The sequence below is a fragment of the Pantherophis guttatus genome, chromosome 2, assembly GCF_059756535.1.
Source record: "Pantherophis guttatus breed Tessera chromosome 2, ASM5975653v1, whole genome shotgun sequence".
Lineage (NCBI taxonomy): Eukaryota > Metazoa > Chordata > Lepidosauria > Squamata > Colubridae > Pantherophis > Pantherophis guttatus.
The window spans coordinates 254,895,499-254,919,456 of record NC_142064.1 but is presented as its reverse complement, the minus strand read 5'-3'; the positions used below and the strand labels follow the sequence as shown (position 1 = coordinate 254,919,456).

The 23,958-nt window shown below is 40.2% G+C and overlaps 1 protein-coding gene and 1 long non-coding RNA gene across 2 annotated transcripts in view; one reads left to right on the top strand and one right to left on the bottom strand.

Annotated features, from left to right (window-relative positions):
- LOC117668030 (zinc-binding protein A33-like) overlaps window positions 1–12,838 on the bottom strand; it is an 18,879-nt gene extending 6,041 nt beyond the window's left edge. The window contains exons 1-5 of the mRNA XM_087888130.1: window positions 12,249–12,838; window positions 10,943–11,067; window positions 9,434–9,914; window positions 2,978–3,073; window positions 660–893 (exon numbers count right to left, since the gene is read on the bottom strand). Of these exons, the coding sequence (XP_087744256.1) occupies window positions 660–893; window positions 2,978–3,073; window positions 9,434–9,853 (750 nt within the window). The 5' untranslated portion in view covers window positions 9,854–9,914; window positions 10,943–11,067; window positions 12,249–12,838. The remainder of the gene's footprint in view (window positions 1–659; window positions 894–2,977; window positions 3,074–9,433; window positions 9,915–10,942; window positions 11,068–12,248) is intronic.
- LOC148115606 (uncharacterized) overlaps window positions 12,756–23,958 on the top strand; it is a 15,568-nt gene continuing 4,365 nt past the window's right edge. Inside the window, exon 1 of the long non-coding RNA XR_015732708.1 lies at window positions 12,756–13,003. This is a non-coding gene — a long non-coding RNA (uncharacterized LOC148115606). The remainder of the gene's footprint in view (window positions 13,004–23,958) is intronic.

The window sequence follows — 23,958 nt, the reverse complement described above, 5'->3', positions numbered from 1 at the left end:
CACCCAACTGACTCTCAGTGATTCTGGGTGGCTTACAAAGATTAAAAAAAATAATACAGAGATCTTGTCAGTCGTGACAAACTCTAATTGAACAAATCATGGTGTGAGAAGTTTTATATCCAAATATATTTTATTCTTTATACCGTTTCCATCTTTCATTAAAAACATTAACAGAATCTACAACAGTCTGAGAATCAGTGTCTCCAGGTTAATTAAATTAGCAAACTGCTTCAACCCCCTAAAATAAGTCCCCAAGCCTAATCCACATATCAAAGGATAAGGTCTGCAAACACAATAGAGATAACTAAATTAAGTTTCCCAGCAAAACTGTATGTTCACACACACACACACACACACACACATATATATACACCTCAGCACGTAAACACTTCCACATCCCAGATAAATTCCCCCTATAAAAGTTTGCCACTGTACCCCGTTTCTCTGCAGCCTGCCCTTAAAATCAAATTGTTTTGCTTTTAGGAATAAATATTTCTTCTTCCCTCACAACTGTCTGAATCTCATTTTTATTTATTCTTGTGCCATCCCGACTCAAGTTGGAACTCCAAATTATTCTTCTAGCAATGTTTTCTTGCAATCTATGCACCCAGCAATTTTCTCCTTCCCAAGAAAACCCCACAGCCCCCGGTCCTCCTTACCTTAAGGAAACTTATGTGGTCTTTGCATTCAAGGCCGGCCTGTACACGGCACAGAGTTTCTGAACGAGAAGCCATCTTGCAGTCCAGTTCCTTTAACTTGGTTTCCATCTGAGCCAAGTTCTTTTCTCGCTGGTTTTCTAAGGCCTGTTTCATAGCCATCTCTCTGTCGTTCAGCAGCTGGTGCATCTTCACAAACTCTCCAGAGACATGATCAGACAAGGATTCGGAGCAGGTCTGGAAAAACAGAGATGGAACACAGCAAAAGGTTGTGGTTTTGTCAAACAGAAATGATCACCTGTCCACAATGGTGTTGGTTTGGAGTAGACTCCTAAGAATACCTTGCATAGCCGTGAAAAAATAAATAAATGGACCATCAAACAAATCAACTCATTTGAGTTCTTATTTGAAGCACTAATGATTCAAAACATCCTACGTTGGGCATGTGATGCAAAGACCTAACTTTCTGAAGGAGACTCTTAATGCTAGGAAAGATGGAAAGAAAGAGAAGTTGAGGAAGAACAAAAGCAAAGATGGTGGACATAGTGGCAATTGGGGCACCATTAGAAGATCTGAAAAACCAAGTTATGGATAAATCGCCATGGAGAAACTCCGTTTTGCTCGGAGTTGAAAACTACTTGATAGCATATAATTTATTTTATGTATTTATTAAACTTATATGTCACCCATTTCACTGTCAGGTAACTCATAATCAATCAATCAATCAATGTTTATGTTTATGTTTATTGGACTTTTATACCGCCCTTCTCCCGAAGGACTCAGGGCGGTGTACAGCCATATTAAGACACATATAAATTTACAAAATTTAAAACAAATTAAAATCGAATATATAAAAATTTGGCCCATAGATTAAAAACAAACATACACCCATTATAAAATTCGTATTAGGCCAGCCCGGCTTGTTGGAACAAAAGGGTCTTCAGGGCGCGGCGAAAGGTACGCAGGTCGGGGATGAGACGAACCTCCAGGGGCAGCTCATTCCAGAGGGCTGGTGCCCGCACAGAGAAGGCTCTCCCCCTAGGTGTCGCCAGTCGGCATTGTTTGGCTGACGGCACCCTGAGGAGCCCCTCTCTGTGGGAGCGTATTGGCCGGTGGGAGGCTGTTGGTGGCAGAAGGCGGTCTCGTATATACCCCAGTCCTAAGCCATGGAGCGCTTTAAAGGTGGTGACCATCAATGCCACTATAATGATTACCTAAGCAACACCAGCAATTTAAATCTTTTGCCTTTTTTATAATGTAGTTGTCAGCGTTCCAGAAAACCCCCCAACTCTAAGTAAAGACTCTGAAGCAAGCATTTTTCAAAGTTCTATTTACTAGACTAGGTAAACTGGCACATCTGGGAAAACCCGAATCTGAGTGGTCCAGGTTTTCCCTCAGTAAATCAAAACCCCCAAACCATCTCCTCCTCAGTCGATCACATGCTCCAATCAATGTCCATCCCACCTCGAGACATCACTCCGACCACTCCTTCTCCAGATGCAGGATTGCCCTGACCTTGAACAATAGGAAGAATGCTATTATGTCTACTAAATCCCCCCTCCTACTTTCCCACACATGAGAAGGTGGCAGCTTGGAAGCTTCCGGCCTAATATGGCTTCCAAAGCTGACAGTAGTGACAACACACATGTACATATAAACACACAAAGTTCAATTGATTTACATAAATACACATACAAAGTTCTGTGGGGTCCCTGCTGCTCTCTGAGCTTCTTTTTCTTGTAGACGTTTTATTACCGAACTAGGTAATATCAGTGCTCCAACAAAAGTGCAAACCCTACTCCCTTCCAGTACTAATGATGTTACCTGGTTGAGTAGTGAAACATCTGCAAGAAAACAACCAAGCTCAGAAAGCACCAAGGACCCCACCATTCATCCCTGAGCTACAAATATTCCCTTCTAAATTCTAATTGTAAGTGTGTCTTTTGTGGTATCTTAGAGCACCACAGTGCTTCTAAATGTTTAAAACTAAATTGAGAATCCCAAGGGAAAAGGGAATATCCTGAAAAATGCATGGTTGACAACTTTGGTGACTTGAATGCCACACTACAGCATATATATTTTTCATTCATTCATTCATTCATTCATTTGATCTGTATGCGAATCAAATAAGCAGGTAGCTTTTCTTTTCCTTAGACTGAATTTCAGGAGTCTGGATTAAATGCTGACTATGAAACACCTGATATTAAATTAATGAGCCACAAATAGTAGCATCGAAAGCAATAGTTGCAGGGAAAAAGAGAGAGAAAATACACTTAGTTTAGCATTAAACAGTCCCAACCCTCACCACTTCCCATCTGCACCTTTAATTCGATAATGTTCTCCTGCTGGTGGCACTGGCTCCTTTTCAACCGCCTGAGATCTTCCTCAAGAGGCTCCAGAGATGCCTTCAGCTGCTCCTGAAAGGAAGAGAAAGTTCAGATCTCACATAAAATGAACACCAGCATTTGACTGATCCCACAACAATTTTATACCTCCCTGCTTCTTGCAGATGCTAATCCTGGTATGACATTTGTGTTGGCAGGTTCTGCTCAGCAGCGTTTAAAATCCGTCAGACCTCTGTCCCCAAACCAGCCTTAGTGTTTATTATGATAGTTAAGAGTGTTTTGTACTGTGATACATTTAGTTAGCAATATATTAATTTTTATGTTCCCCTGCATTTATTTAATGTTTTTCCTTATGGAATTTTTGTAGTTTCAGTTTCTCTTTCTCTCCCTCCCTCCCTCTCTCTCTCCAGGTAGTCCTCAATTTATGACCACGACTGAACCCAACATTTCTATTGCTAAGTGAGAAGTTTGTTACATAAATTTTGTCCCATTTTATGATTGAGAAAGCGAAAATATTTTACCAACAATTCTGTGGACCAATGGATGGAGATTTGGGAGCAGTAGATGCTGCAAAAGAAAAAGATGAAGATAAGGACAAAGAAGAAAAAGCCAAAGAGGAAAGGGCCCTCAGAGAAGGGGCGAGAGCTAAAGATCCACCGGAACAAAGAGAGACTAGGGCGATGAAATTAAAAACTAGCAACAAGTAAATATGGAAAAAGAAGTAAAAGCAGTATCTTTAAATGTAAATGGATTGAAAGCAGCGATAAAAAGAAATAGAATATTGACTAAATTAAACAGTTTGAAGATGGATATTATGTTTACAGGAAGTGCATATTAGAAAACAATATTCAAAATTATTACAATACCCCAAACTAGGAGTACTATTTACATCATTGATACAACAAAGTAAAAGAGGAGTGGTACTATATATTAAAGAAAAACTAGAACCCAAACAAAGGCAGGTTCTTGATGGTTGAAATAAAAATGAACTTTAAACAAATACTTTTGATAGCATTATATGCACCAAATGAAAAACAGGAAGAATTTTATCGGAGACTACACAGGAAAATTGTAGAATTGGACTATGAAAATGTATGTATTATGGGTGACTTCAATGCTGTAACAGATACAGATTTAGACTACAAAACTGTAAAAACAAATAAAAAACCAAGAAAAACTCTGCCAAAGGCCTTCTTTACAATGACAGAAGAATTGAGTATACAAGATATTTGGAGACAGAAACACTTGAAAGAGAGCCAGTACACCTTTTACTCAAATAGACACTTATCGTGGTCAAGGATAGATATGATATGGATGTCAATTGGACTTACAGAAACAGTGCAGGAAGTAAATATTGGCTCAAACTTATGGGCAGACCACAGACCAATAACAATAACATGGAAAGGGCGAAAGAAAAAGATAAGATGGACTCTGAATGCAACAATATTAAATGAAAAAGAATTTCAGAAATTTGTGGAAAAGGAATTGGAAATTTTCTTTAAAATAAACAAAAAGGAGGATACATCACTCCAGAATGTTTGGGATACACTGAGCTGCACTGGTTGCCGGTGGTCCTTCGGATCTGCTTCAAGGTGCTGGTTCTCACCTATAAGGCCCTTCATGGCATGGGCCCGGGGTTGCAGGATCACCTCCTACCGGCCTCCCACCACCCAGTGTGCTCACATAGGGCTGCTCTTCTCCGGGTGCCGTCGGCCAGACAATGTCGGTTGATGGCGCCCAGGATGAGGACGTTCTCTGTGGCTGCACTGACCTTCTGGAACGAGTTACCCACCGGACTCCGGACGGCCCGATCTCCATTCCTTCCGCAAAGACCTGAAAACATGGCTTTTTAAGCAAATTGTCTGATTCTGTTTTGGGAGTTTTAATTAATTGTGGGATTTTAATTGAACCTTTTCATCTTATTTATTATTGCTATTTTATTGTGATTTTATTGTTGTGAGCCGCCCCGAGTCCTTCGGAAGAAGGGCGGCATATAAATTTTAATAAAATAAAATAAATAAATAAAATACAATGAAAGCATATATTAGAGGCCTGGCAATAACATATTTGGGAAAAAAGAATAAAAAGAAACGCCAGAAACAAGCAAGATTGGAAAAGGAGTATAAAAGTCTGGAAAAAGAGTTCCAGAAAAATGGTCAAGACAATAAAAAAATCAAGAAATTGATGGAATTGAAGGAACATGAAATAATTTTAAATGAACAAGAATCATTAGCAAATCAATTGAGAACATCGAGACAGAATTTTTTTGAAAATGCAAATAAACCAGGAAGATGGTTAGCATATAAACTAATAAAAGAAAAGGAGAAGAAAATTATAAAATATCTTCAAGATGGAGAAGGGAAATTACAATATAGAACTAAGGAAAAAAAGAAAGTAATCCAAGAATACTATCAAAAACTCTATTCCCAAGAGAAGATCTCAGAGAAGGTACAATGCTACTAAGAGAAATCTGACTTAATTAAAATATCAGAACAATATAAAGAAATGCTAGATGAAAAAATAACAATGATGGAACTAACAGAAGCCATAAAAAGACAAAAAAGTGGAAAAGCACCAGGACCAGATGGTCTACCAGCTGAATTATATAAAACACTACAAGAAGGGATCAGTAATGTAATGCTGGACTTATTTAATGACCTATTATTGAAGGCCAAGATGCCAGACTCATGGAAAGAGGCATATGTGACACTTATACCTAAAGAAGATACAGATTTACAATTGATTAAAAACTATAGACCGATTTTGTTATTAAATGCAGATTATAAGATTTTTGCCTCGATAATGGCAAATAGGTTGAAAAAACCGCTAAATGAATATATCCATACCAATCAAAATGGCTTCTTACCAAAAAGACAAATTAGAGATAATATGAGGATGATTTTGAATACTTTGGAATATTATGAGACTCATCCAGAAAAACAAATGGTGTTGATGTTCTTAGATGCACAGAAAGCTTTTGATAATGTGAATTGGCAGTTTATGATAAAACAATTACAGAAAATGGACTTTGGGGAGAGATTTATAAATACCATAAAAACAATTTACGATAGACAATTTGCTAAGATAATGATGAATGGAGAAATGATGGAAAAAATTAATATAATGAAAGGGACTAGACAAGGCTGTCCTTTATCACCACTATTGTTTATTCTGACTCTAGAAGTCCTAAATAGAAATATTAGACAGAATGATGAGATAAAAGGGATGAAAATTAAAAAAGAGGAGTATAAATTACAAGTGTTTGCAGATGATTTGGTATTCATTATAGAGGAACCACAAATAACAGGCCCTAAATTATTAGAACAGATAGAAAGATATGGAAAAGTCTCCGGTTTGAAAATAAACAAAGACAAAACAAAAATCCTGGTGAAAAATACAACAGAAAAACAAAACAGAGAGATAAAAGAAAAGTTAGATATACAAGTTGTGAAGAAAGTTAAATGTTTGGGAGTATATTTAACTTCAAGAATGGATTGAACTAAGAAATATAAGGTTGTTAACATTGGAAGGGCATGATTTGCAACTGGGTTGGCATGCTTTTTTGTGGTATGGTAGACATAAGATACATAATACTTTCATAGACATTATATGAGCCTTGGTGGCGCAGCAGACTAAAGTGCTGTTAAGTAGCACCAGCTGCCTGCAATTATTGCAAGTTCAAATCTCACCAGGCTCAAGGTTGACTCAGCCTTCCATCCTTTCGAGGTAGGTAAAATGAGGACCTGGTTTGTGGGGGCAATAAGCTGACGTTGTATAAAAAAGAACACCGCTTAGGGGGAGGCGAAAGCCCTACTAAGCAGGTATATACAAAAGTATGAAGGCTATTGCTTAACGCATTATAAGCCGCCCTGAGTCTCCGGAAAAGGGCGGCATATAAATCGAACCAATAAATAAATAAATAGATAGATAGATAGATAGATAGATAGATAGATAGATAGATAGATAAAATGCATTGTTATTGGTTTGGGAGAAAGTTAGAGATAAATATTATGTGAAAATACCAATATGGTTATCAACGATGGAAGCTTTAATACACCCAAATGTTTTTAATTCTGGAAATATTGTCAGATATAAAGATTTGTTAACAGATAAGGGGGAATGGAAAGAGAAATGAGAACGGGAAGAACAGGGGATTGGTATATCTACATATATCTGTATATGCAGATAAGAACAAGATATGAAAAAGATGCTAGGTTACATGATTTTTATTTGGAAAAGACTGAGTTGGATAGGATACTCACGGGAACGGAAGAAAATTTAATTAAAAACATATATTTTTTTCTATATAATGAATTGGAGGAGGAACAGGTAAAAGAAACAATGATATCTTGGGGAAGAAATTTTGGATATTCAATTGATCTGGAAAAATGGCAACAGCTATGGGAAAGGAATTATAAACTAACAATGTCCACCGCATATAAGGAAAACCTATATAAAATGTTTTATAGATGGCATATGCCACTGGAGAAGTTAGCAAAAATGTTTAAAGATAAATCAGCAAAATGTTGGAAATGTCATCAATTACCAGGATCCTATTATCATATGTGGTGGACATGCCCTGAAGCAAAAAATTATTGGAATAAAATTAAAATCTGGCTGAAAGAAATGACATAATCATGTATTGAACTCAAACCAGAGTTGTTCCTATTGGGTATCCTACCTGACACAATTAAAAAGGAATATATTTATTTGATTATACACATGATAACAGCTGCAAGAATTGTTTATGCTCAAAATTGGAAAGCAGAGAAAATACCCTTGGAAGAAGTAATAAAAAAGACTTTAGACTGTGCAGAAATGAATCGATTTAACTTCGTTGATTAAAGATAGGGAAGAATCAATATTCTTTAGACTATGGAATTATTTCTATTGTTGGTTGGAAAAGAGATATAAAAGATTAATTTTATAACTACTGTATATACTCGAGTATAAGCCTAGTTTTCAGCACATTTTTAATGCTGAAAAAACCAAGCATCCGAATGTAAATCACATGATCATGAGGATGCTGCAATGGTCATAATTGTGAAAAATGGTCATAAGTCATGGTTCTGTGGATGTGGCGTGGCTTGGTGGGTGTGGCAGGGGAAGGATACTGCAAAATCTCCATTCCCACCCACTCTGGGGCCAGCCAGAGGTGGTATTTGCTGGTTCTCCAAACTATTCAAAGTTTCCGCTACCAGTTCTCCAGAACCTGCTGGATTTCACCCCTGATCTCACTCTCCACTCCATGTGGCCATCTACCCAGAATCACACGTGCTTGGTGGTTCTGCTTCACCATTAAACCATCCTTCCAAGCAGACTCCATGTTTCCAGTGTCTTTCTTCCCACTTGGAACTGAACCCAGATGGACATTTCTTCCAACAGTATGTTTTTCTTGTAAGTCCTGGAGGGAAATTCCTTTCCCAATGATGCTGCTCCTCATATAATGTCCTTAACCTAATGTTTCACTCCCAACCAATTCTCAGAACTAAACCTTCCTCCAAATAGAAGTCATCCAACAGGTAAACAAATCCAGATGACAGAAGATGCCAGCAGCAGATCCCAAAACTCTTGCCCTTTCCAGCCTCCTAGTGGTTCATAGATCAAATAGTGAATCTTCAGGAAGTGGGAAATCAATTGCATATATGCAATACACAGATTCAGTATAATATTAGTGTTTCTCCATGCATTTCAGAGTGGAAATCTAGCTTATATTTACTGGTAAATATTTGGGAGGTTTCAAAAGCTTCATTCCAGTGTCCTTGTTTATTATGACACTTATTACGATTCATATATGACCATGATGGCGAACCTATGGCATGGGTGCCACAGGTGGCACGCGGAGCCATATTGGTGGGCATGCGAGTGTTGTCCTAGTTGAGCTCCAGTGCGCATGCACGCACCGGCTAACTGATTTTCAGGCCTTCCGGTCCCACCAGAAGTCAGGAAACTGGCTGTTTCCGGCCTCCGGAAGGCCTCTGGGAGGGGGATGGGGAAGGCTGTTTTTGCCCTCCCCAGGCTCCTAGAAAGCCTCTGGAGCCTGGGGAGGAGGAAAAATGGGCCTACCAGGCCCACTGTGCCATCGCGTGCCAAAAACAGGGGGAAGTGTGGGGGTCACATGCACATGCGCGGGAGGGCGGGGGGCATTGAATTATGGATGTGGGCACCCGCACCCGTGATCCCCCCCGCTTTTGGCACGCAACGGCAAAAAAGTTAGCCATCACTGATATATGATATGAACCCTACTTGTATTTTATCTTGGCTTGCAAAATAATCTGCCTCGAGTAGCCCCACAGTGAGATAAGTGGCAAATAAATTTCACAAATTGAGAGAGAGATGGGAGAAAAAGAGACAGAGAGAGGGAGAGACTGACTGACTGACCGTTGTTCAACCAGAGGCCACTTTCTTTCTCCTCCCAGGTCCAGGTCTCACCTGATAGGTCTGAACCGCGTTTCTGATGGGCAGGAAGTTGTGTCCCTGGTGCTGAGGCAAGTCCCGGCAGATGACGCAAACGAGCTCCTCATCTTGGCTGCAAAAGAGCTTGAGAGGCTCCTCGTGTTCCTCACAGAAGAACCAGATGGCGGTGCCGCTCAGCTGAGCCCTTTCATCCAGCTTCAGAAGCCGGGCCTTCTTGGCCAAGCTGCAGAGGGCTCGGTTCATGCGGCGCAAAGTGAAGGGGAGCCGGCACTCAGGGCAGAGCCCGCTACTTTCCCCTGTGGGGATGCAGGGCTCCAGGCAGGGAGCACAGAAGCTGTGGCCGCACTCCAGTATGTGGGGCTCGCGAAAGAGGCAGAGGCAAATGGGGCACAGCAGGTCTTCGGTGAAACTGGACACTTCCCGTACTGAAGCCATGTTGGTCGATTCAAAGAGAGCCTGAACAGGTTTTCCAAATTCGAAGAGCTTCTATTTCTGCCTGTTAAGTGAACATAGTATAATAGGGTTGGAAGGGACCTTGGCGGTCTTCTAGCCAAAGCAGAAGACTCTATACCAGTGATGGCGAACCTTTTTGCCGTCGGGTGCCAAAAGTGGGGGGAGCTTTGGGGGTTCGTGTTTGTGCCCACATCCATAATTCAATGCCTCTGCCCCACCGTGCATGTGCGTGCAACGTGACAGCAAAAAGGTGGGCCCGGTAGGCCCGTTTGTCACCCTCCCCATGTTCCAGAGGCTTTCTTGGGGCCTGAGGAGGGCGAAAACAGCCTCCCCAACCCACATCCTGGATGCCAGAAACAACCCGTTTCCTGACTTCCGGTGGGCCCAGAAGGCCCATTTTTCACTCTCCCCAGACTCCAGAGGCTTTCTTGGAGCCTGGGGAGGGTGAAAACGGTCTTTCCCACCTTCCCAGATGCCCTCTGGAGGCCAGAAACAGCCCGTTTCCTACCCGGAAGGCCTAAAAATCAGCAGGCCGGCCCACACAGGGCGCTGGAGCTGAGCTAGGGCAACGCTTGCGTGCCCACAGATATGGCTCCGCATGCCACCTGTGGCACACGTGCCATAGGTTCGCCATCCAGACAAATGGCTGTCCAATCTCTTCTTTAAAACCTCCATCTAATGATGGAGCTCCCACAACTTTTGGAAAGGCAAGCATTTCACTGGTTAGTTGTTCTGTCAGGAATTTTCTCCGTAATTCTAGGTTGGACCTCTCCTTTCACAAGTTTCCATCCATTACTTTTTGTCCTGCTCTGGAGAATAAGTCAACCCTCTCTTGTCTGTGACAGCCCCTCAAGTACTGGAAGACTGAGGCGAAGGGGTGTCTGCCATCCCAGACAGATCAGCCTTGGACACCAAAGTCATGAATCCTAAAATTACTTTTCTTACAGGGCTACAGAAACAGAGTCTGAAGGCACTTCCTGCCTTTATCCTAAACTAAACCAGGAAGGAGAAACCCCGAGATATTTTCTCCAATTGCATTCCTATTTTCCACACAGAAATTTTTTATCTCACCGTTGTCTGGGCTGTGTCTCTTCCTCCAGGTGATTCTCACAGCCGGTTGCAGGGCAGGGAAACCCCTCAATGTGTCAGACCTGCCACCACTTAAACTTCTAAATAAAGAACATCCTCAGCTCCATCTGTTGAGAAAGGCAGGACTTTATTAGAAGTGCATTGCAGTGATGAGTAGCCAGAACTGAGCATTGCATGCCAAAAGCCCTAAGTTTAACCTTCCCCTCCCACCACTCACCCTGTGCCGCCAACCAAGTTGAGGCTGGATGTTTTTGTAATGGCCAGTTGTGTACAGAAAGGTATGCAGCTGGTATGCCAGGTGACTTTGAAACAGCAACACCAAGAGATGCAGAACTTAGGTTTTCCTGCTTCCCTCAGTGCTGCAAAACTTAAATTTTCATTTCCCCCCTTGCCTTCCTCCCTCCTCCCTCCCCACAATTCATGGTAGTCTGAGGAAGCATAAGCAACTATAAGGTGGCAGCTGACGCCATGTTTCTCTGGATCTTCAGGAAAGCTTAATTTTATTATTGTTATTATTATTTCAGCCTTCTTCATTTGAAGAATATTTCAGTGGCCATGAAGCCCTTTTTAAAAAAAACAACAACAAATTTTTACTTTGAAATAAGAAAGGAATAATTCTGAACTAAATCGTTCCAATTATTGTGCATCCCCAGTTCTTTCCTAAGCAACCACAGAACTCAGGTTTTTGGTCTGGTGTGGATCTCTTGCAAGAATCGACAGATGAATGGAAAGATAACCGGAAGAATAATTCCATAGTCCTAAGGGTTGTGAGGAAAACAAATTCTTGGACATTTTAGCAAGACAGAAACTTAGAAGGAATGTGTGTTAATTGAAGTCCTTGCTTCTTGATATCCTTATCAAAATTTCTATGACAACTGATACATTTTTTTATTATTAAAACAATAACTCTTTCTTGAGAACAGTAAGGGTGGGTGGATGGGAAAGTAATTTAAGGTTTGCTAATTGTGAATATTCATGTGTACATTATCTATTACCCATGTATATATATAATTAGTATCATTTTCTCCTCCTTTCCTGAAATGGATACAGGTGGTCAACTTATGACCACAACTGAGACCAGGTTTCCTGTTGCTAAGCGTGACATTTTTAAAAGGAGTTTTTTGCTCCATTTTACAATTTGTCTTGCCACAATAATTAAGTGAATCACTGCAGGTGATGAGTTAGTAATAAGTGTAGGAAGAAAAACAGGAAAACAACAACATCCACCCCCCCAAAAGCGAACTAATTCCTCAATTCTTCCTTCCCTCCCTCCCTGCGCCATTCTTGCCTTTTCCACTTTGCGAGGGAGGAAATTTCCGCCCCTTTAAAGCCACACACACAAAACCCTCCGGAGGCTCAGCCGCTTTTGCAAGGAACGACGACAAAGCGGCATAAACACCCCACCCACCGCCGGCGGGTTGCTTGCTTTGCAAATTCAGACGCCGCGGGAAGCCTTTAAACTTCGCTCGGCCGGTGGGTTTTTTTGAGGCTTGCGAAGCTCAAGCGGACTCGCCTCCTTCCTTAAGGCAGCCCTTTTTTTAAGTTTCGCTTTCGGTTTTGCAGCGATTCGTGCAAATCAGGCGCTTTCCCGGATCAAGGCGGCAACTTTTCTACAGAATGACTGGCTCTCTGGAGGGGCAGCAAAGCAGAGAAGCTGGAAGCTCAGGTAGCTCCTGAGGGCATCTATGGAAATTCTCTTCCAAATCAAAGCAGCTTTTGGTTTTGTTAGATTGGGCGAAGAATGGAGTCGGAGCCGGTAAAAGTAACTATTTGTCTTCATTGATCCCTTACTAGCGAAAAGCAAAAAGGCTTCGGGCTGGCAGCGCTCTTTTATAGAGGGCTGGCAGCCTTTAGCCAATAGATTTAAAGTATTTTCCCGCGGTTAGCGCTGACAGCCCTTAGCCAATAGGTTGAAAGTATTTCCCCACGAATTCTGGGAATTGAAGTCCGCCAGGCTTAAAGTTGTCAAGGTTGGAGACCCCTGAACTAGACTCAACCCTGCTTAGGTTTCTTCCAGGTCAGCAAAGATCGGCCTTCTCACAGGTAACTGCAAAAATCGAACACATGATTACGACATATCGTAGGTCAATTGCATTTGAGGTAATTTGCCGTCGCTGGCAAATTACTGACTTTTGTTGGTGAGACTAAAGATTCCTATCTCTTTAGCTCAGAACGCAGGTTGTTGCTAGTCGATTAAATTACAATACAGGTAGTCCTCGTCTTACGACCACAATTGAGCCCAAAATTACTATTTTGTGAAATGAGACACTTATTAAGTGAGTTTTGCCCCATTCTACGACCTTTCTTGCCACAGTTGTTAGGTGGATCGCTGTGGTTGATAAATTAGTAACCCGGTTGTTAAGTGGATCTGGCTTCTCCATGGGACTTTGCATATCCGAAGGTCACAAAAAGTGGTCACGTAACCTGGGGAAACAGCAACGGTCATAAATATGAACCGGACGCCAAGCATCTGAAGTTGGATCACACTATCATGGGGATGCTGCAAAGGTCGTAAGTGAAAAACGGTCATAAGTCCCTTTGTCCAGTGCAGTTGTAAATTTTTGTGTAACTTTGTATGCGTCTAGTCAATCTAACTAATACAGATAGTCCTCGACTTAAACAGTTCATTTAGTGACTGTTCAAAGCTACACCGGCACTGGACAAAGGGACTTATGACCGTTTTTCACACTTAACGAAAGTGTGAAAGTGTGTCACGTGATCAAAATTCAGACCCTTGACAATTGATTCATACCATATTTATGATGGTTGCAGCATCCTGGGATCATGTGATCACCTTTTGCGACCTTCTGACAAGCAAAGTCAAATGAGGAAGCCAGATTCACTTAACAACCATGTTACTAACTTAAAGCTGCAGGGATTCACTTAACAACCGTGGTAAATTGGGGAAAAATTCACTGAACAAATGTCTTGCTTAACAACAAAAAAATTTGGGCTCCATTGTGGTCGTAAGTCGAGGACTACCTGTAGTAGCTATCATCTGTTCCAAATCAGAATGGAACCATTTGCTTAACTGCTATTTCTCTACTGGGTTTCTGCTTATGACTTCACAGAGAGCATTGGACGTTGTTTTTATTATAGATCTTTTTATCCCACCTAACAGTGGGATAAATTTCAAAAATTTTTACTACTGGTTCTGTGAGTGTGGCTTGGTGGGCGTGGCTTGGTGGGCATGGCAGGGGAAGGATACTGTAAAATCCCCATTTCCTCCCAATCAGCTGGGACTTGGGAGGCAGAGAATAGATCGGGGCGCGGCCAGTCAGAATTTTTACTACTGGTTCTCCAAACTACTCAAAATTTCCGCTACCGGTTCTCCAGAACTGGTCAGAACCTGCTGAAACCCACCTGCCACCTAACATTCCTCCCTCCTCCTATTTTCCCCACAACAACAATCCTGTGAGTTGGATTGGGCTGGGAGAGAGTGACTAGCTCAATGTCACCCAGCTGGATTTTACGCTTAAGGCATGACTAGAACTCACAGCCTCCTGGTTGCTAGGCCTGCACCTTAACCACTGCATCAAACTGGGTTTCTAGTTTTCTACTGCCTTCTGGTTTCTCTACTTTTCATTGCTACTGAAGCAATGAAATCAGTAAGGTTCTGCAACTCTCCACCTTCAAATTCACACAGGCCAACTTTGTTCAGCTTCCAAAGCTGCGGAATGGGACAACTCACCAAGGCCAACTCTCTGTGGAACAACTCACCATGGCCAACTCATCACAAGACAACTCACTGCAGGACAATTTAACAAATACAAAAATTAAATTAATTTCAATGGATCTTAATGGAATAGTAATAAAATAAAGGAAGTCAATCCAGAAATTTAAGAATTACAGTAATTTCAACCAGAACATAGTCACCAGTAATAAAAGTAACTGAATTAAATGATTAATACAGTGTTGAATTGTCCCACAATGAGTTGTCCTGTAGTGAGTTAGCCATATTGAGTTGCCCCGTGGCAAGTTGGCTGCAAAGAGTTGGCCTTGGCGAGTTGTCCTAGATCCCCAAGCTGAGACACAATAGTTCAGCTGCTGCCACAGTTAAAGAGCAAGGAATCATCTACCGTATTTTTTGGACTTTAAAACGCACCTGACTATAAGATGCACCTAAATTTAGGAGACAACAAAACAACTAAAAGTTTTTGGCCTCCGCACGTACCATTTCTGGCCCTTTTCCAGCCTTTTTTTGGGCCATTTTCGATGCTTTTTCCAGCCTGTTTTTGAGGCTTTTTCCAGCCTTTTTCCGGCCCATTTTCAAGGCTTTTTCCGGCCCATTTTGGGGGCTTTTTCTGGCCTGTTTTTGAGGCTTTTTCCAGCCTGCTTTTGAGGCTTTTTTCGGTCCATTTGGAGCTTTTTCAGCCTCTTTTCAAGGGTTTTTTGGCCCGTTTTTGAGGGTTTTTTGCCCATTTTTTCAAAATAAACTGGCCAAAAAAGTTGAAAAAACGGGTCAAAAAAGCCTCGAAAATGGGCAAAAAAAGCCTCAAAAACAGCCTGAAAACGGGGTGTGCGGAGGCCAAAAAATGGCCAACGGGTGGGCAGGGCTTTGACAATATTCAGTCTATAAGACACAAAGACATTTTCCCGCCCCTTTTGGGAGACAAAAAAGTGTGTCTTATAGTCCGAAGAAAACGGTAAATATATGTGGAATGATCTTGATTGGAAAACTTGTTGGCTACATGTTACATTCCCTCGATTTTGTCTTTGTCTCATTATCGGGGGTATTCAGGCTATTGACTGCTCTCTGAGCTTGAATGGTTTTTTGGTAGACATTTCATTACCAAAGTAGGTAATATCATCAGTGCTAGAATGGAGTGCAAATCCCACTCCCTTCTAGAACAGATAACGTTAGCTAGTTGCGAAGCGAAACTTCTGCAAGAAAACAAGCAAGTTCAGAAAGCACCAGGGACCCCACCCTTCAAACCTGAGCTACAAATATTCCCTTTTATTGGTACACAAAGTTCTAATTGTAAGAGTGTCCATAGCTTAGAGCCACCACAGTTCTTCTAAATGTTTAAAACTAAATTGAGAATCACGGGGGAAGAGGGAACAGAATGGAATATCCTGAAAAATGCATGGTGACAACTTTGGCGACTTGAATGCCACACTACACCATATTTATTCATTTATTGTTGATTTGAATGCAAATCAAACAAGCAGGTAGATTTTCTTTTCCTTGGACTGAATTGCAGGAGCCCGGATTAAATGCTGACTATGAAACACCTAATATTAAATTAATGAGCCACAAATGGTAGCATTGACAGCAATAGTTGCTGGGATGAAGAGAAAGAAGATACACTTAGTTTAGCATTAAACAGGAAGTCCCAACCCTCACCACTTCCTAGCTGCACCTTTAATTCGATAATGTTCTCCTGCTGGTGGCACTGGCTCCTTTTCAACCGCCTGAGACCTTCCTCAAGAGGCTCCAGAGATGCCTTCAGCTGGTCCTGAAGGAAGAGAAAGTTTAGATCCCACATAAAATGAACACCAGCATTTGACTGACCCCAGGACAATTTTATACCTCCAGCCAGGTTCCGTCAGACGTCTGTCCCCCAACCAGCCCTAATTAGCATTTAATTTGTTAGTTAAGAGTGTTTTATACAGTGATAGATTTAGTTAACAATATATTAATTTTTATGTTCCCCGGTATTTATTTAATGTTTTTCTTTTTCCTTATGGAATTTTTGTAGTGTCAGCTACCTCTCTCTCTTCCTCTCTCGCTAAGTGAGAAATTTGTTACATAAATTTTGTCCCATTTTACGACCATTTTTTTTTAAAGACTTTTTTTATTTTAAAACAACAACAAAACATAAAACCATCATCATTCCAAACAATTACAGGCAGTGTGTCGATCAGTTAACATTCCTTTGTGCATAATCCAATCTTCAAAGTACCAATATATAACAAAAGCTTATTACTCATAAAAAGAAAACTTCACATATTTTTTCTTTACATCAACTTCATATTTCATATTCCATCTCCATGTTTTATTATCTATCCATTGATAGAACAAATCCCATATCAAATAATATTGTTTATCTTCCTGTTCTCTAATTTCAAATGTCAATTTACTCATTTCAGCACAGTCCATCATTTTCTTAATAACTTCTTCATCAATAGGTAACTTTTCTCCTTTCCAATTTTTAGCAAATACAATTCTAGACACTGTTAAAACATTCACAATTAAATATTGCAATTCTCTATTGTATGTCGCTGGTAAAATCCCTAATAAAAATATCTCTGGTTTAAAGTCAATATGTCTCTTTATCATTTTTTCCAACCACGTGTGTATCTTAGTCCAATATCTCCTGGCTTCTACACATGTCCACCACATATGGTAATATGATCCTGGGGTCTGATGACACTTCCAACATTTCTCCGATTTATTCTTGAACATTCTGGCTATCCTCGTCAGGGGTAAATACCACCTGTAAAACATCTTATACAGATTTTCCTTATATGCTGTAGACATTGTCATTTTGTAATTTTGCAACCACAATTTTTGCCATTTCTCTAAGTCAATACCATGACCAAAATTTTTCCCCCATGCTATCATTGATTCTTTAACTTGTTCTTCCAATTTTACCTCTAACAAATATCCATATAATTTTTTAATTACATAATCATCAGAACCCATTAAAATCTTGTCTAAATTAGTCAGAACATTGTACAAACCTTCTTGTTTAAGATCTTCTTCATATCTAGAACATATTTGCATATATGAAAACCAATCCATCTTACATCCCTGATCTTCTAATTCTTGCTTTAATTTAAGTTCACCCTTTTCATCCAGTAATTCACAATATCTAACAATTTGTTCCCTTTGGAATACTACAGAATATGAAAATGCTTCAGTTGTAGATACCCAGACTGGAATCTTCAAATAATGTTGTTTTTTTAATCTAGTTGAGATCCTAACAATCAAAAAGAGCTGCAAATTTCCCCATTTCGCCAGATCTGTCCCTATCTGTTGCTTAAGCTTATTGTAATTATTTTCTTTAAGTGTACTACATCTTGCAGTCAAATATATCCCCAAATATTTTACCTTATTTGTGACCTGCATCTCCATCAGTTTTTCTTTTTGCTTTGTCAACATATTTTTAATCACAATCTTCGTTTTATCTCTATTAATTTTCAAGCCAGCTACTTTCCCAAACTCTCCAATATTTTCCATTAGTTTATTTATTGATATTAATGGTTCTTCTAAAATAAAAACCAGGTCATCTGTGAATGCTTGCAACTTATATTCTTCTTTTTGAATTTTCATACCTTTTATGTCTTTTTCTTCTCTAATATTTCTATTTAAAACTTCTAATGTCAATATAAACAACAGTGGGGACAGTGGACATCCTTGTCTAGTACCTTTTTCTATTTCAATAGAATCAGTCAATTCTCCATTTATCATTACTTTTGCCGTTTGCTTAAAATATATATCTTCAGTTGCCTGTATAAATTTCCTACCAAAGCCCATCTCTTCCATTTGAAGTGTCATAAATCACCAATTTACATTGTCAAAAGCTTTTTGTGCATCTAAGAATATCAAAGCCATCTGCTTTTCAGGATGTGCTTCATAGTATTCTAAAGTATCCAGGATTATTCTAATATTGTCTCTAATCTGACTTTTTGGAAGGAATCCATTTTGATCTGTATGTATAAAATTATTTAAATATCTCTGAAGTCTTTCCGCCAATATTGAGGCAAAAATTTTATAGTCTGAGTTTAGCAGGGATATAAGACTATAATTTTTTATTTGTTGTGGGTCTGTATCTTCTTTGTGGATCAATGTAATATATGCCTCAGTCCATGACTTGGGTATTTTCTTCTTCATCATCACTTCATTCATAACTTCCAGTAATGGGAGACTTAAAGATTCTTGTAATATCCTATAATATTCGGCAGGTAAACCATCTGACCCTGGTGCCTTTCCGCTCTTTTGCTTCTTAATTGCTTCTGTTAACTCCATCATCGTTATATTCCCCTCCAACATCTCCTCAATATCTTTGGGAATCCGAGGTAATTTTGCTTCTTGTAAGTATCTTGCCACATTTTCCTCCTCTATCATCTCTCTCTTGTAAAGTTGTCTATAATATTCTTGTATTATTTTTCCCATCTCTTTATTTCCAAATTTACTTTGCCCTTGATCATCAATTAATTGTGTTATTTTTCTTGATTCTCTTTCTTTTTTCAATTTATATGCTAGCCATCTTCCTGGTTTATTCACATTTTCAAAATAATTCTGTTTAGTGCTTCTAATTTTTTGGGCTAATTCTTCTTTCTCCAGTAAATCCATTTTATGCTTTTATTATATCCATTTTCACTTTTACATCTTTCTTATGTGGATCTTTCTGGAGTTCCTTTTCAAATCTTATAGTCATCTGTCAATATTTTAAATGTTTGTCTTTTCTTCAAATTTCTTTTCCTTGTATAATCCATTATTAAGCCTCTGGCATAGGCCTTCATTGTATCCCAAAGATTTTGTGCCGATGTATCTTCTTTCTTACTCTCCTTGAAAAAAAAAGCCAACACTCTCTCCATTTTCTGTACAAAGTCTTTCTCTTTTAATATTGTATTATTTAGAGTCCATCTGCATTTCCTTTTTCGTCCTCTCCAAATAGCTATCACAGGATTGTGGTCTACCAATATATTTGTTTCTATTTCTACTTGTTCTATATTCAAAGTCAATTCCATTGTTGTCCATATCATATCTAACCTACACCAAGATGAGTGTCTATCAGAATAAAAAGTATATTGTCTATTTTTTTCCATTTCTATCTCTCCATGCATCTTTCAAATTTATTTCCCCTATCATCTTAAAGAAGGAATTCGGTAATGTCTTTCTACCATGTCTTACTATTTTATGTATTTTATAGTCCAGGTTTTCATCCACTATTCCATTAAAATCACACATCATACATATATTGTCATATTCCATTTCAATTATTTTCATATGCAGTTTTCTATAAAAGTCACTTTGGTTGTTGTTTGGAGCATATATTGCTACCAAAAGAATTTTCGTATTATTGTCAACTATCTCCACCATCAGAATTCTACCTTCTGCATCTGCATATATTATAATTCTGAATTAAATTGTTCAAATTATTTGTGCATCCCCAATTCTTTCCTAAGCAACCACAGAACTCAGGTTTTTGGTCTGGTGTGGATCTCTTGCAAGAATCGACAGATGAATGAAAAGATAATCGGAAGAATAATTCCATAGTCCTAAGGGTTCTGAGGAAAACAAATTCTTGGGACATCTTAGCAAGATAGAAGCATAGGAGGAAAGTGTGTTAATTGAGGCCTTGCTTTTCGATATCCTTATCAAAACTTCTATGACAACTGATACATTTCTTTTTATTATTAAGGCAATAACTCTTTCCTGAGAACAGTAAGAGTGGGTGGATGGGAAAGTAATTTGAGGTTTGCTAATTGTGAATATTCATGTGTACATTTTCTATTACCCGTGTGTATATATATAGTTATCATTTTCTCCTCCCTTCCTGAAATGGATACAGGTGGTCCTCAATTTATGAGCACAACTGAGACCAAGTTTTCTGTTGCTAAGCGAGACATTTTTTAAGTGAGTTTTGCTCCATTTTACCATTTTTCTTGCCACAATAATTAAAAGAATCACTGCAGGTGTTAAATTAGTAACAAGTGTAGGAAGAAAAATCTCATCCGGTTCCAATCTGGGAGAGAGGTGCTAGAAATAAAATGGAGGCTTCCGTTATGTTGGAAATGTAAACACCAAAAAGGAACTTATTATCATATGTGGTGGTCTTGCCATAAGGCAAAACAATTTTGGCAAATAATTAAAATACAAATAGAAGAAATTATAAATCAACAAATAAAATGAGCTAGAAACTTTCCTACTGGGAATAATTACTGGGCCATATGAAAAAGAAATAAGATAGTTAATCATTCACATAATTACAGCAGCACAAATAGTTTTTGCCCAAAACTGGAAAAACAATGACATACCATCAGAAGACAATGTGATTAGAAAAATTGGGGAGTGTACAGAAATGGATAAGCTCACGAAGGAGGTGCAAGAAAAAGATGAAACAGAATATTACTTAGTCTGGGAGAAATGGTATAGATGGTTAGAGGAAAGGTGGGGAAAGGGGGACAACGGAAGACTAAATAATGGTTAAATTAGGTGGGGAAATATAGAAATAAATGGGAAATATAAAAATTGGGGAAAGGAAATGAGGTACATGTTTATGTTAAATGTAAATAAATTAACTAGAATGATAGAATATATTATAACGGTATATATATGATATACTAGAAATACATGTATAAAAGATATATTAAGATAAGAGAAAATGTATAAATATGGATCACTGATGCGAAGATTTTTATTTATTTATTTTTATTTTATTTTGAATTTGTATACCGCCCTTCTCCCTGAGGACTCAGGGCGGTGAACAGCCAAGTAAAAACATCAAGTACAAATATTAAAATACAGTTAAAATATACATATATAAATTTGGCCCCATTAATTAAAAACAATAAACAAAACACTTAAAAAATTAGGCCAGCCCGGCTTGCTGGAAAAGGAAGGTTTTAAGGGCACGGCGGAAGGCACTGAGGTCTTGGATTCTCCTTATCTCTGGAGGCAATTGATTCCAGAGGGTAGGTGCCCCCACAGAGAAGGCCCTCCCCCTGGGGGTCACCAGCCTGCACTGTTTGGCTGATGGCACCCCGAGGAGGCCCTCTCTGTGGGAGCGCACGGGTCGATGGGAGATCGTCGGTGGCAGCAGGTGGTCTCGAAGATAGCTAGGCCCTATGCCATGGAGCGCTTTAAAGGTGATAACCAACACCTTGAAGCGCACCCGGAAGACCACTGGGAGCCAGTGCAGCTCGCGCAGGAGCGGTGTTACATGGGAGCGCCAGGCTGCTCCCGTCACTACCCGCGCTGCTGCATTCTGGACCAGTTGGAGCCTCCAGGTGCTCCTCAAGGGGAGCCCCATGTAGAGAGCGTTGCAGTAGTCAAGGCGAGAGGTGACGAGGGCATGAGTGACTGTGCACAGGGAATCCCGATCAAGAAAGGGCCGCAACTGGCGGATCAGGCGAACCTGACAAAAGGTCCCCCTGGTTACAGCCGTCAGATGTTCCTCCAAGGACAGCTGCCTATCCAGGAGGACTCCCAGATTGCGAGCCCTCTCTGTGGGGGCCAACGACTCGCCCCCAATAGTCAGTGATGGAGTCAACTGACTATATCGGGATGCCGGGAGCCACAGCCACTCAGTCTTGGAAGGGTTGAGCCTGAGCCTGTTCCTCCCCATCCAGATCCGCACAGCCTTCAGGCACTGGGACATCACTTCAAGGGCATCGTTGGGGTGGCCTGGGGTGGAGATGTACAGCTGGGTGTCATCAGCGTACTGGTGGTATCTCACCCCAAAGCCATGGATGATCTCGCCCAGCGGCTTCACATAAATGTTGAACAGGAGGGGCGAGAGGACCGACCCCTGAGGCACTCCACATATAAGAGGCCTTGAGGTCGACCTCTGCCCCCCTGCCAACACGAACTGCGACCGGTCGGAGAGAAAGGAGGAGAACCACCGTAATACGGTGCCCCCCATCCCCAACTCTTCCAACCGGTGCAGCATGATACCATGGTCGATGGTATCAAAAGCCGCTGAGAGGTCTAACAGGACCAGAACAGAGGAACAACCCCTGTCCCGAGCCCTCCAGAGATCATCAACCAACGCGACCAATGCCGTTTCCGTGCTGTGTCCAGGCCTGAAACCCGACTGGAACGGATCTAGATGTTGAAAAGAAGATGTATATCTGTTTTTGTTTTTTTTAAAAAAATTGTTTAATAAAAATATTTTTTAAAAAAATAAAAATAAAATGGAGGCTGATTGGAAAGGTCTCTGTTTATTGATGAGCAGAACCAACAACAGCAAGTAGTTCTAGGACAGCTGACAAATTGGCTGAAGGAGTGGATGGATCTTAATAGGTTTCTGTGACTTTAAAGTTTTTGTGAAAAGATTGGCCCAGTCTTCCTGAATGGGCAAAAAATAATCATCTCTAAAGAATTCAGGCATCTGCTAGGGGCTGTCTTACTATGCAGAAAACTGGGGCTACTTTCTGCCTTTAAGAGCATGTTTCCCCATTTCTACTTTGGGGAAATATAATATTCTGCCTCTTTTGATATTCCCCAAAATATTTCATTCTCTGGGGGGGGGGGGAGGTGCGTAATTACTTCTTACAGAAGGTAGGGGATCTTTGAGCAGTTGGCAGCATCCCAAGCTGTAACCCCATCTCCCACTCAGCTGAGTCTTCTGAAATATCAATAGCACTAGACTTATATACTGCTTCACAGGGCTTTTACAGCCCTCTCTAAGTGGTTTACAGAGCCAGCCTATTGTCCCCAACAATCTGGGTGCTCATTTTACCCACCTCGGAAGGGTCAAAGGCTGAGTCAACCTTGAGTCTGGCGAGATTCAATCTGCCAAATTGCAGTCAGTCAGTCAGCAGAATTAGCCTGCAGTACTACATTCCAACCACTGTGCCACCTAGGCTCACTCCAATGCTCCAGAACCTGCCCTTTTTGAAATGCCATCTTTATTTTTCTGGTTTCATTTTGATTTTCAGAGCATTAAGAGCAGTGGTGGCGCAGTGGTTAGAATGCAGTATTGCAGGCTAATTCAGCTCACTGCTAGTAGTTTGACCCTGATTGGCTCAAGGTTGATTCAGCCTTCCATCCTTCCGAGCTCAGTAAAATGAGGACCCAAATTGTTAGGGGCAACACGCTGACTCGGTAAACTGCTTAGAGTGGGCTGTAAGGCACTATGAAGCGATATATAAGTGCTATTATATTATCCTGAAAGATAGATCAACAGATGAAGTCTGGGTCATTTATGCATAATTGCTTTCCAAAATTCTGTGGGGCCAGGAAGCATAATAAAAGAGAAGTCAAGATCGCAAATCAGGCACAAAAGCAAAGGAATTTATTATTAAAGTTCCTGCTGGAAATA